The following is a 13,796-nucleotide window of genomic DNA, read 5'->3' as shown; positions in this document are numbered from 1 at the left end:
AAGGTCCCCAGCAAGTTCCTGTAATAATCGGCACCAACGCAAGCTTCTTTCAACGTCTGACCATGCTCAGTCAGGACTCTGGTGTATCAAACCAAGCACACTCACTGAGAATTCAGTCGTCGCTCCTCAAACCATGTTTCCAGCAGGTCAAGGGAAAAGAGGAAGTCTCAGAGTCAGCTGATGGACAAGTAAAGTGGAAAGGACCAGGAGTCCTTACTATCCCTTCACGAGGTGAAAGCTATGCAGTGTGTAAAGTGGAGTGTGAGAAGCCACTGAGGAAAGACATTTTTCTTGTGGAAACACCAATGGACAGTCAACTTCCAGCTGGACTGTTTATCCCTCCAATGGTTATGTCTTCTTCTGCCATTGATGTGAACCACTTCAGAGTGCTGGTCTGCAATGAGACCTCTAAAGACATCCGCATCCCAACTGACACAGTAATTGCTAAAGTGTTTGCCACTGACACGGTAACAGTTACACCAGACGCTCCGATAGTTCCGAAGAGGATAGATCCCAGCGTGTTCAAGTTTGGTGACTCTTCTATTCCTGCTGCTTGGGAGAAAAGGCTTAGAGAGAAGTTAGCTGAGCACGGAAACGTGTTTTCCCTTGAGGAGTGGGATGTGGGCCGAGCAAAAGGAGTGAAACATAATATCAGACTGAGTGACAGCCAACCATTTAGGGAACGATCCAGACGTGTTGCACCTGCAGACATTGACGACGTGAGGCGGCACCTTAAAGACCTGTTGGCTGCAGGCATCATAACAGAATCCAGAAGCCCTTATGCCTCACCGATTGTGATTGCGCGGAAGAAAAATGGAACCATTTGTATGTGCATAGACTATCGCACTTTGAATTCCAGAACAATTCCCGATCAATACACCACTCCCAGAATAGATGATGCTTTGGACTGTCTGTCTGGAAGTAAATGGTTCTCTGTTTTAGACTTGCGTAGTGGCTATTATCAGATCGAGATGGCTGAGGAGGACAAGGAAAAAACAGCATTCATCTGTCCTCTGGGGTTTTACCAGTTCGAGCGTATGCCACAGGGGATCACGGGGGCTCCCGCCACATTTCAGCGGCTAATGGAGAGAGCTGTTGGAGATATGCATCTTCTCCAAGTCATTGTGTATCTGGATGACCTCATTGTCTTTGGCCGTACATTAGAAGAGCATGAGGAAAGCCTGCTGAAAGTGTTGGATCGGCTGGAAGAATATGGGCTCAAAGTATCTATAGACAAGTGCCAGTTTTGTCAGCCACAAGTCAAATATGTGGGACATATTGCATCTACTGATGGGATAGCTGCTGATCCTGAGAAGGTGAAAGCAGTGTCACACTGGAAGATCCCGCACGATTTGAAGTCCCTGAGGTCCTTTCTAGGATTTTGTGGTTTCTACCGCCGTTTTATTAAGAACTACTCTGGCGTTGTGAGACCACTGACTGACTTAACCAAAGGTTATCCCCCTGTTACAGGTCAATACAAAGCGGTACAGAAAGGCAAGTACTACCATGAGTCAGAGCCGTTTGGTGAGCGCTGGGACTCAAGCTGCACAGAGGCCTTTCATAACATCATCTATTGCCTTACACATGCCCCAGTACTGGCCTATGCAGATTCAGCTAAGCCCTATGTCCTACATGTCGACGCAAGCTTGAGTGGTTTAGGTGCCGTGTTAAATCAGGAACACCCAGATGGACTGAGACCTGTCGCCTATGCCAGCCGCAAACTGAGTGCTGCTGAACGCAACTATCCCATTCATCAGTTGGAATTCCTGGCACTCAAGTGGGCCGTTGTGGATAAATTCCACGATTACCTGTACGGAGCAAAGTTCACAGTTAGGACGGATAACAACCCCCTCACCTACGTTCTGACCACCGCTAAGCTTAGTGCAACTGGACATCGGTGGCTGGCAGCCTTAGCCACATATGACTTTAGCCTTCAGTACAAACCAGGGCGTCACAACATTGATGCTGACGTACTGTCGCGCTATCCCTCACACACTGAATTGTCGCAAGAATGGGTGGACTTACCAAGATCAGGAGTAAGGGCCATCTGTCAGCTGGCTGATACTCACACCTCCGATGAATCATACAATAGGCTGGTAGATCAGTTGGGTGCTACTCCAGAAGTCATTCCTTCTGTGTATGTTTGTCCAGTTCAGTTGGAAATGGGACACAAAGAGCAGTTGTCCAACGCTGAAGTGAGACTAGCACAAGAGCAAGACCCCATCATCGGACAGGTGAAGCAGGAAGTGGAGAAAGGGCATATACTTACCACTACAAAAAGTTCTAACCCTATTGAGACTCTCTTACGGCAACAGGGCTTGAAGCTGAACATTCGCCACAACCTCTTGTACCGAATTACAACAAGTACCAGCGGGAGAGAGAGAGCAGCTAGTTTTACCAGAAAGATACCGAGCCCAGGTACTACAGTCTCTTCATGACGAGTCAGGTCACCTTGGAATTGAGAGAACCACAGAACTTTGCAAAGATCGTTTCTACTGGCCACGCATGAACAAAGACGTGGAGCAGTATGTGAAGGAATGTGGACGATGTATCACTAGGAAGACTTTACCTCAAAGATCGGCTTACATGAACAGCATAACGAGCAGTGGCCCACTAGATCTTGTCTGCATCTATTTCCTGTCTATTGAACCTGACTCGAAGGGAATCTCCAACGTGCTGGTCATCACAGATCATTTCACCCGCTATGCTCAGGCATATCCTGCAAGAGACCAGAAAGCATTAACAGTGGCCAAGATCCTTGTTGAAAAGTTTTTCATACATTATGGTTTGCCTGCACGCATTCACTCCGACCAGGGGCGTGATTTTGAAAGTAGGCTCATCAAAGACCTCCTCGGAATCTTGGGAATTCGCAAGTCTCGGACATCACCTTACCACCCTCAAGGAGACCCGCAGCCGGAGCGTTTCAATCGAACTCTTCTGTCCATGCTGGGTACTCTGGATCCTGCCCAGAAGAACAGGTGGAGCCAAAGCATCAGTCAGTTGGTGCATGCGTACAATTGTACTAAGAATGAAGCAACTGGTTACTCACCTTATTACCTGTTGTTCGGGAGAGAGGCTCGTCTTCCGGTGGATGTATGCTTTGGGACTTCGGCGGCTGGTGAGAGTGGGATGAAACATCAGCAGTATGTCGAGAGAATGAAAAAAGAGCTGCAGAATGCCTACCACTTAGCCTCTGAGAGTTCTCTTAAGACGCAGCAAAGGAACAAGAGACTGTACGACCGTAAAGTGAAACATCAGACTTTGGAGAAAGGAGATCAGGTGCTTATTAAGAACCTGGCCATTACAGGAAAGCATAAGTTACAGAATCGCTGGAACTCTTTACCCTACCTTGTTATGGAAAAACTGCCAAACTTACCTGTATACAGGGTAAAGCCAGAGACCGGCACAGGGAGTGTCAGGACCTTGCATCGAGATCATTTGTTACCTATTGGAGATAGAGTGAGGTTGTACTTACCTGATGAGAGGAAAGAGGTCCAGCGCCCAGTGGTGACCAGGGCAAAAGCTGTGGAGAGAACACAAAGAGAGCAATCAGCACAAGATTCAGCACGTTGTGATTCAATAGATCACTCGGATAGTGATGAAAGTAGTCTGTGTGATTACTTCCCAGTTCAACAAAGGAGACCGTTCAGACAGATGCACACCCCATCATTAAATACAGAAAACTTAGAGGTCCCTAACAGCCAGGAAAGAGTTCCTAATCAAAGGGAAGTGATGAGAGATCTACCAGAGTGGGAAGCAGAATGTATTTCTCTGCCGACCCCTGATTGGATAGAGGATCTGGAATCAGAAGGGGGAGACGGGCAGTTCATGAATCTCCCAAAAGAAGCAGAAACTGAAAGAGTTGAACCTCGTCCAAAGAGACAAGTAAAACCAGTGAAAAAACTGAGTTATGATGAACTGGGGCAATCTACGGACAGACCCTTAACCCTAGTATACCGGGGTATGGTGGTGCAAATTGAAGATTTCCCAAGAAAGAAAAATGTTTGCAAAACATTGTGGTGCCACCCTATGGCCCTGTGCTCTCAATGTTTTAGATTGAGTGAAAACTTAAAATCTAGAGCCCTGGTACTAATGAAGATGGCTAGTCTCATGGGGACATGAGTCATAAAGAAGGGGGAGAGTGTAACCCAGGGACGGTTATGATTGAGTACATTAACAGCTAGTTACTGATTAAATCGTATTTATAAGATTTATGATTCAGATAGTATCATAATAGTGTCTGTGTGTTCAGTTGATATATCTATGTACGGCCCCTTTAAGAGTTACGCTAAACTATAAAGTTTGATTGGGATGTACATGCTAAACGTGTCTTTGCCCAGCATGTTTGTTCATTTATTGGTGATTGGTTAATTTTATGCTTAGTCCCGCCTCTGTGAAGAGGATTGAACTTCTGATTGGAGAGGGGAGAGAGAGGGAGATTTGGCGATCGCGAGAGAAAGAGTTCCGTGAGTGGTGAGATTAAGACAAGAAAAGAGTGAATTTAACGACTGAATTAGTGTGTTAAACTTATATCCAGTGTTGTGAAGACTTTTGTTTGTTTTTCTTGTGTTTTTATACTTGAGTTTAAACTTTAAAGTAAGGTTATTTTTCCGAGTCTGCTTCCCAGAGCAGCACGAAGCTTCGTTCAGTATTGAGACTGAGACTGAGAAACCAGACGGCTAACTGGAGTTTGACCGCAAATAGTCATCTGAGTTTAGTTCATTTCGAAGATGGACAAGACTGATTTTGTGCTGAATTAGAGCTCCGGGATCCGGACCAGGCCGCACTCTTATCCCCGCTGACATAGTGGAGAGAACCGCGCCGCCCTTCTGCCGACTGCCGGGGGAGACTACCGGACGATCAGCCGCTTCTAAGGAGGAACATCGCGGAATTCATCTGTGTTCATCTGCGTTCATCTGAGTTCAGGTGATTTATTTTGGCTCATTCGAGTGAAGCGGCCATTTGTTGTTTTCAAGGCCACAACGCTCCCTAGCAACGTTTCAGGCCTGCAACGGGGTGGGTTGTTTTGACTGTGAGTGTGTGTGTGGGCCCACGTTTTTATATTGACACTTATTCTGTCATTTTTGTGTTTTATTCTGTTGGTTGTGGTTTTATATACCAACTAAGTGTGGTGTGGGGATACTGATTTTCCTCATCTCATTCATACAGTGTCTACTGATATTTTTATTGGTGATTTAATATATTTACGGTGTACTGCATTCATTTTGGGGTATTATATGTCGTTTTCTATACTGGAAAGCACTTAACGGGTATTAAGAGTTATTTATCAAAAGTAATATACATTTCTGACTTTTGATAATCCATTCCAGTCTTTATAAATACATTATTCATTTATTTTATTATTTTTTCCCCCTGTTGTTTTAATAAATCTTATTGTTAATCTCTTTAAACTTACCTTTTGGGTGGATTGAGGTTTTTTCCTATTGAGTTTTAACATCCATTTGGTGTAAGAATACTATTAAAAGAGTATAAATATATTTAATCTGGGTTACAGTAGCCAACTAGGGTAATAGGAGAGACATTAATATAAAGTCGAGAGACATTGTTAGAACCTGGGTGCTCCGCCCTATTAAAGGTTAAGGGTAGGGGGCGCTACACATGTATTTGTTATATATGCGTCACATGTCTCTGTATTAAAATATTCTGCTATGTGAGATCACAATATAAGGTACAAACTGATATGTAATGTTTTAATGTCCAGATAATTTTGCGTTCATTTGTAAAGGACAAACAAAAATGGATAATTTTTAAATCCATAAAATAACTAATTTTACATTCTGGTTACATTACATTATGAAAAACATAACATTTTACATTATGTGCTGTTGACTTCCACCTTGTTCACATCCTTGCACATGGGGATTCAAAAGAGAACTTTTGTTTTCCTTTTTAATTTAGGTATGATAGAACTGTTGCAATTATTTATTTTGACAACTAATATAGAAAGTTAAACTTTTATTTGACAAACTCAGAATTGGTTGAATAGTTAATTGATTATATCAAACGCATTGAAGGTTGAATAATCTTTGGACTACAGTATCTGCATGTTATCTCATCCATGAAGATGCAACAATGTAGAACAAGCTATTGGAGATTTTGAGAACCAGAACCAAGCTAACTGAGCAAGTTGAACTTTAGCTATAGTGTGTGCCCTTTTATTACAATTTAATTCATTTTAATATGAGGTGGTGGATAACAATAAAAAAATATAAAATTCACTCAGCATTCCATGATTCCTAATTCACTATCTCAATTACAATTAAGTACAAATTAACTTTATTCAGTTGTGTAGGCACTAAAACAGTCCAATACATAAATAATTTTTTATGATAAAATAATTAATATTTCTGTGCCACCCCAGACTGGTTGCTGGCCCTTGCCTGGCAAGCCCTATGAAAAAATCCTGGCTCCGCCACTGTAATCACTCCACGTTCTCCTCCACCACACTGCAAGTTAAGCGAGTCCCAAATTACCCTTTATGATCCAAACATTCATGCACTTGCTACAAAAGCCCTTACCTTCTGAACCTAAACCGGCGCCCCAGAATGACGTCACCTCCCGGACTCGGAATAGCACGCTTGCCTATCTATAGATGTCTGCCGCATCTCTTTTTATACCCACAGAACACCATATTTGGGAATGCTGATGGCTGATTACATCACCACAAAAGCAATACAGAAGCAGCGATCAGTGGAGAATGAAGACAAACACTTTCAAGAAGGATTTGTGAGACATTTGTCTCTGAACAGACAGCAGATCGCTGTGATTCTCAAGGAGATTCATTTTAAACCCGTCGTTCACAAAGTGAAAGTAAAGTTTGTGTTGCTGGAGCTCAAACGGTGAAAATGGCTTCACTAAATGTCTCTGCTGAAGAGCTTTCTTGTCCCGTGTGCTGTGAAATCTTCAAGGCTCCTGTTCTTTTATCATGTAGTCACAGTTTCTGTAAAGAGTGTCTTCAACAGTTCTGGAGAACCAAGAGAACTCAGGAGTGTCCTGTCTGCAGGAGAAGATCCTCCAAAGACAATCCTCCAGTTAATCTGGTGTTAAAAAACTTGTGTGAGTCGTTCCTGAAGGAGAGAAATGAGACGCGTTCATCAGGATCTGAGGAGATCTGCAGTTTACACAGTGAGAAACTCAAACTCTTCTGTCTGCAGGACAAACAGCCTGTGTGTTTAGTGTGTGTTACTTCACAACAACACGACAATCACAAAGTCAGACCCATCAGTGAAGTGGTTTCATCATATAAGGTAAGACAAATATCTCGTTTTACATGTAAATGAAAATGAAAGTGACATGAAGAGAGTAGTACACACACACACACACACACACACACACAGACATAGGGCCTTATCATACACCTGGTGAAATGCAGCGCCAGGCGCGACGCAAGTGTGTTTTGCTAGTTAGTTTCAGCCCAATGCAGTTTTCATTTTCACGTCCAGCGCCACATTGTTTAAATAGCAAATGCATTTGCACCGATCTGTGCGCCCATGGGCTGCTGGTCTGAGAACGAGGTGTGTGTTCAGTATGGAATTCCAAAGCTGCCAATATTAAAATGTATATATGTATATATATATATATATATATATTAGAGGTGGGCATAGATTAATTTTTTTAATCTAGATTAATTTAGAAATTAATCTAGATTAAAATGGCTCATTTGAATTCTGCCGAAGGCATTCAGAATATGTGTGCTACCCAAATAATGACTATAAAAGTGTCTTTGAGAACGGGTTTCTCAAGCCAGGTGGTGCATTAGACCAGGGGCTCATCTCCTGTTTCCAAAATGAATCACAAACTGCTTGAGAAAGCTGTTCTACTTATAGACTGTAAAAGGTTACAATTATCAACTACTATAGGCTATCAATTAGGGATGGGGGATATGGCCTAAAATCCATATTGTGATGCATTGCAGCCTCTTGCGATAATGATATATATTATAATAAAACCATTTAAGAACAGGTTACACAGACCCTGCTAAACAACTGCTAAATGTTTTTTTTTTTTTTTTTTTTTTAAGGGTGTAGGCCTATGTAGTTTTGAGAACATATATTGTGCAAAACTGTAAGTATACAACATAATTTTGCCGATAAATAAAATGTAAGTACACTAGCTGCAGAGACTTAAGTAGGTCTAATGTTTATTATGGCTTGGAGCTTATGAAACCCCAAATTTAAAATTAGAATATTGTCTAACTGATGTCTTTTCAGTTAAAAAGAAACACAACAACGATTCTTAAAATCGGGTGCAGACAGAGATTATATGTGCTACACCACTAAGATATATTGGGAATAATACGCGCACGTTGGTATTCAGTGATAGGCCTATGTTTCGTTTTGAATTTGAGGTGGTAGAAGGGATTAGTCGTGTGTTAATTTACCGAACTGTTACCCCACACACTCTGTCTATAGTTTGCTGCTGCTCGTCGGACGGCTTAAATCCAAACCAAGTCCAAATAATGGAGGTTGCACCGATCTTTTTCACCAGCTTTCACTCTCAGTAGTTTACTTAAGATGACGACGAATATAAGTTAATGCGTTGCAGCCGGGTGTACCTCGCGGCCGCGGGTAGATTGCGTCATCATAGCTTGTGTAGTATAGAGCCAGCTCCCAACCCAACTTGGAGAATAGATAAACGGCGATATTTTTTTTATCGCGCGATAAGAGTCTCGCGTTATGCAGCACGTTAACGCCGATAACGGCCCACCACTAGTCAAATCATAATCAACCACCCCTTTAATATTTGGCAAGTGTCTGTGCTGCCGCTGTGTGTGTGTGTGTGCAGGGGCGTAGCAACCGGGGGGGACGGGGGGGACGGGGGGGACACGTCCCCCTCACTTTAAGAAACAAGTGATTCTGTCCCCCGGAATTTTTTTTTTTTTTTTTTTTTTTTTTTTTTTTTTTTGACCCAGCGCCAATATTTCCGCCCGTGTTCTCTGATTTGTTACTTAGACTTGAGTGAACTAACATTCAGTCAATCATAGCGCGAATCATCTCTTGGGCGTGTCTGCCATAAGCTTAAAATCTCTTGTTGCTCTTTAGAATTTTCGTTCATTTAGTCACTTTGCTTGGGCGTCTGAGGTAAAATGAACCCCAGAAAAAAGCAGAGGACAATTACATCCTTTTTTCAAACACGCACTGTAGCCTAAGTATGTCGCGATGACATGAATCACGCGTAAAGTTTCCTTGTTGATTTAACCAACTGTAACGCAGTAAGACCGTCTATGAGTAAGATGTGTACGACAACAGAACCCGTATGGACCTCGTCACGTCGCGCCGGATTGTGCCGAGTGTGTGTTAAATGCTCTCCTACTTCGCTTTAGATAAAAGCATCTGCTAAATGAGACATAACAGATTATTTCCATCAGGCACGCAACGTCATAAGACTTTGATATTTGGTTAAATTTCGGTTGCGACGTCGGGTGACCAAAATTATATTAAAACCTTGTAAATACAATGATTTAGGTTTTATTGATATATTTTTATAAAATGTCTGTTGTATAAAATTAGGCCTACTGTAGATGTAATCTGTATACTCATTGAACACTTTTTTTTGTCTAACTGTTAAGAAGAAAGATAAAAGTTATTGTTCAAGTGTACTGTAACTGAAATATTGTAAATATCATAAAATATCTTTTGAATAAATCAGCCGTTTGAACGAATCGTTTGAATGAATGACTCGCTCATTAAGACGGTCGCCTGCCGCCTCCTACTGGCGGTTTAGTTTCATAAAGTATCATTCTTTTCAACAGTTATTTGTATATTCAAAAATATTTAAAATAATCTAATTTAATACAGTTATAATTTTTCAATGTAAATTATTTAATTTGATTGGTAACAGCCTAGTGTCTTATTATTTAAATGGAATATATTGATCAAATTTAAGAATTTGAAATTAAAGATGGAGCATACATTTAATAACATTAGGGGGAAAATGCCCTTTATAAAGGTACAAAAAAATGTGTTTTCAAACAGTGATGTAATGAAACATTGACAATTTAAGTTTGAAGGGAGTAAAGCCTCTGTTTGCTATTAAGGAAATGTAATTTTGCCAAAAGAAGAACTTTTATTTTAAATAAATGTTCATTTTAAATCAGCCTACTTCAGTGTGATATGTTACCATATTATCATGCTTAACACTGAGAATTTGAATAATTGTAATGTGATGATCATATGCAGATATCTAAATCAGAGAATATCATAGGTTCGGGCGTTTTGCGGGTGGATTATTTATTTTTAACAGTGGATTCGGGTGACTCAAAGTGCACCAGGTAAATGAATTTATCTTTAAAATGTACAAAATTTTCTTCCTGGGGAGCATGCCCCCGGACCCCCCTAGAGGTACCAGGCTCCACCCACAAAAAATAATGTGGGAAACACATATATGATGATCTACAAAAAATACACATTTAATTATCTTATTATTAAAATACATTGTTAGGATTTTACCACCTCCGCCTCATTTTGAGCCAGGAAAAACCCTGTGTTGAACATCAACTTTGGGTCACATACAACTTTTGTCCCCCCCACTTTTATAATGCCTGCTACGTTCCTGTGTGTGTCAAAATGGATAGCTCATTCCTCAAAAGCAAGTATTCATGTCAATGAAAGTGTCAGTGTCATCAAGATGAAAAGTCCTGACACCATTGTTTATGAACAAGATAGTCAAATGGCTTTGTCATGTTTTCATTATGACACGTTACTCTGTAAATATTTTCCAATGCAAAAAAGTCAGATCTTGGTGACACTACCTGAACATGCTCAAGACAGCACTATATACTATTTGCACAGCCATTTGAAAAATACAGTAAAGTTACACATTACTGTATTTAGTGAGGTAACTGAGTACAAGACACTGAATATGTATGTTTCACATTTTTACTGCATATGCTCTTTGCAATTCTAATTTGTTCACAGCATTGTGCAAAAGAAAAAATACACCCTTATTTACAACAAACATAAACTCCCTTTGGGAAGAGCTGTGCACAACTGTACACAATACTGCAGTACACACTGGAACTGAGCATACAACATACATAGTACTGTAATCATTCATGCACATCCAGACGTTCCTCATCAGTGAAAGCTGAGATTCACCTGAGAGAAATTGTTCAATTTAGGAGACATTTTCAGGGAAAAAAAGATTTTTAAAAATGTGTCAAATTTGCTTGACAGATTTTGACAACTAGTTCAACATTTTTGTATGTAAATGACTCAAGCAATGAAATGAGGACTATTAGTTTTATATGGAATGACTATTCAGCATTCACAAGTATAGTTAATTTTGACTGACATGACATAAGCAAATGATAATGTTATAAAACAGCAGAGAGTTGTATGAAAGCAATTGATGCATGTCCAAAAGCATTTGCAATTTGTTGGAAGGAATGAGAAACTGCTACTATGATGTGCACAAATGACTAAATGTTGTGGAGGTTGAACTAACTGTTGTGCAAATGTAAATAGTGATGTGAGAAATGCACCAAAGCGACTGAGAAAAACTGTAATGCATTTACACAGCAATTAGCCTACAAGTGCATACAAATATTACGAAGTGTTTTACATTTTGATGACATAAATATGACATGATGGAATCAATGAAGTGATAGGCCTACGTTTAATATGAAACTTAAACAGACACCAGGTGGCAGAAAGTCACTGTCTAAATGTTTGATTCCTTAAAATACACCGAATCAAAAACAACTCGACGTGTTGAAGCGGTTCAGCTGTGGATTTGTTTCTGATCATTTCTATTTAGGCCTATGCGTTATTTAAATAATAATAATAATATTAATAATATTAATAATAATAATAAATAAATAAATGACCAAATGTTCAAAAAGTTGGCAGAGAGGGGTCATGTTCGGGAAACAACATAATTGTTGATAGGCTATTTTTCGGGGGCCATGAGTTTAATGCGCAAACCTGCGTGACCATGTAGCAACTATTCACAAATGGAAATTACGAATGCATTAATATTTTGTTTTGAATTTAAGAAAAGTCGATTGAATATTTACAGGGTTGTATCTCGTTATTATTTTCAGAATAGTAAAGTCTTTGTAACCAACCATAGTGATCAAATACCGAAGCTATCTCTATCTAATAGGCTACTTCAAAGATCAAATCAAATTATTTATTGTTCAATTTAAAAAAATAGCTAGTTGCCTACATAACTTTTATAATTTGTATTATTATCATTCTTTCTTTTTATTATTATTAGGCTATTATTAGGCTATTGTTATCATCAACAGCAGCAGCAGCTGGCAAACCATTATGGAGTCTATTTAAAGGGAATGATTGTGGCGAGGAGTTTGGTCAAACTATGGCAGTGATAGCCTACAGCGATTATAACGGGTTGAAATAAAAGACGGCTCCGTCCACAGAGACATTTCTATGTGCACTATTTCATCCGTGCAAACCTTAGTCCCCTGGCTATCATGTCAGAATCTGCAATTCAAAATAAATTTGGCCTGCCACGGCAGCAAATTCAGCAGCTTTTAGATCTTGTTGTTGGTCCGACTTTGTCAAGACAAACCCGACGGAGCTCAGCCCCGAAATTCAGCTGCTGTCGCTCTTCTCTTTCTTTTCTCTCCGCTGTAGCTGTTGATTATGTTTTGCGTGTTGCGCTTTTATTGAGATCATCCAATAAAATTAATGATTTACCCCAATAATGTGATGCGGGCAATTAACCCTTCTTGTGGAGTAAATGAATACTATGGCAAAATATATTATGATAGTATAAATGGTAGCCATACTATACTGCCAGTTAGTGTAGCGGGTTGATTCACATTTGAATGCGAATCCGCAACCTCTCATGTCCAGTTTGGACATTCAAATGTGAATCAACCCGCTACACTAACTGGCAGTATAGTAAGATTTAGGATTTTGACCATATACCTCGCAGTCACAGACCGTCAACGTCAGTGAGCTATACTTATTGTATTTCGCCACAGGGTGTCACTGTGGCCTCAACCATTCGCCTTCGCTTACTCTGAGCTCGATTGCTATGTCTGAGGTAAACCACGCCCTCCTCATTACCCTACGCAGGAAGAAATAAATGAATAAATAAATAAATGTATAAATACAAAAATGTATAAATAAATGTATAAATAAATAAATGTAGAAATGAATAAATGTATAAATAAATAAAAGAATAAATAAATAAATATGGAAAAAAATAAATATATACATAAATAAGGAAATAAATGTATAATTATTTTTGTTTTTTTGCTTTTCTATGTATATTTATATATAGGCTATATATAGCCTATATATATATATATATATATATATATTGACTTTTCTAACTTTAGTTAGTGTGCAATGTTGCTGTTTGAGCATAAGCAACATCTGCAAAGTTCAAAGCAAAGGGAGATATTTTATTTTACAGAAATCTCTTTTTAAGGACTACAACAAACGGCTGGTAGAGACTACACCACATTCCTCCCGGGTTAGTGACATCACAAACCCTAAAATTTACATAAACCCCGCCCCCGGAACACGATTTATAGATTATCAAGACAGAATATGCTAATCAATGACTAGAAGATAACTACACATAACATAAGCAACATAAATTCATCAACTAACCATTCAGAAATGTCCTGTTGCTTCTACATGTTGTCTCTTCTCCTTGAGTCTCTCCATCATTGTCTGACTCCGGTTTGAACATGAAAGGCTAAAAGTTTTTGAAATGTTCAGTGCGTGTGTGTGTAAGGTCACAGAACAAAGAAGTAGACGTTGTTTGCCGGCAGCCAATGAAGACCATAGGCGTTA

The 13,796-nt window shown here is 39.8% G+C and overlaps 1 protein-coding gene across 1 annotated transcript in view; it reads left to right on the top strand.

Annotated features, from left to right (window-relative positions):
* Positions 1-6,577: 6,577 nt before the first annotated feature.
* The window catches only part of LOC311072364 (E3 ubiquitin-protein ligase TRIM39-like), a 34,658-nt gene continuing 27,439 nt past the window's right edge, over positions 6,578-13,796 (top strand). Inside the window, exon 1 of the mRNA XM_084097331.1 lies at positions 6,578-7,268. Within this exon, the coding sequence (XP_083953457.1) occupies positions 6,867-7,268 (402 nt within the window). The 5' untranslated portion in view covers positions 6,578-6,866. The remainder of the gene's footprint in view (positions 7,269-13,796) is intronic.

The sequence above is a fragment of the Abramis brama genome (assembly GCF_963993115.1).
Source record: "Abramis brama genome assembly, chromosome: 21".
Classification (NCBI taxonomy): domain Eukaryota; kingdom Metazoa; phylum Chordata; class Actinopteri; order Cypriniformes; family Leuciscidae; genus Abramis; species Abramis brama.
The sequence above is the reverse complement of the archived record's forward strand: the minus strand, read 5'-3'. Positions and strand labels throughout refer to the sequence as shown.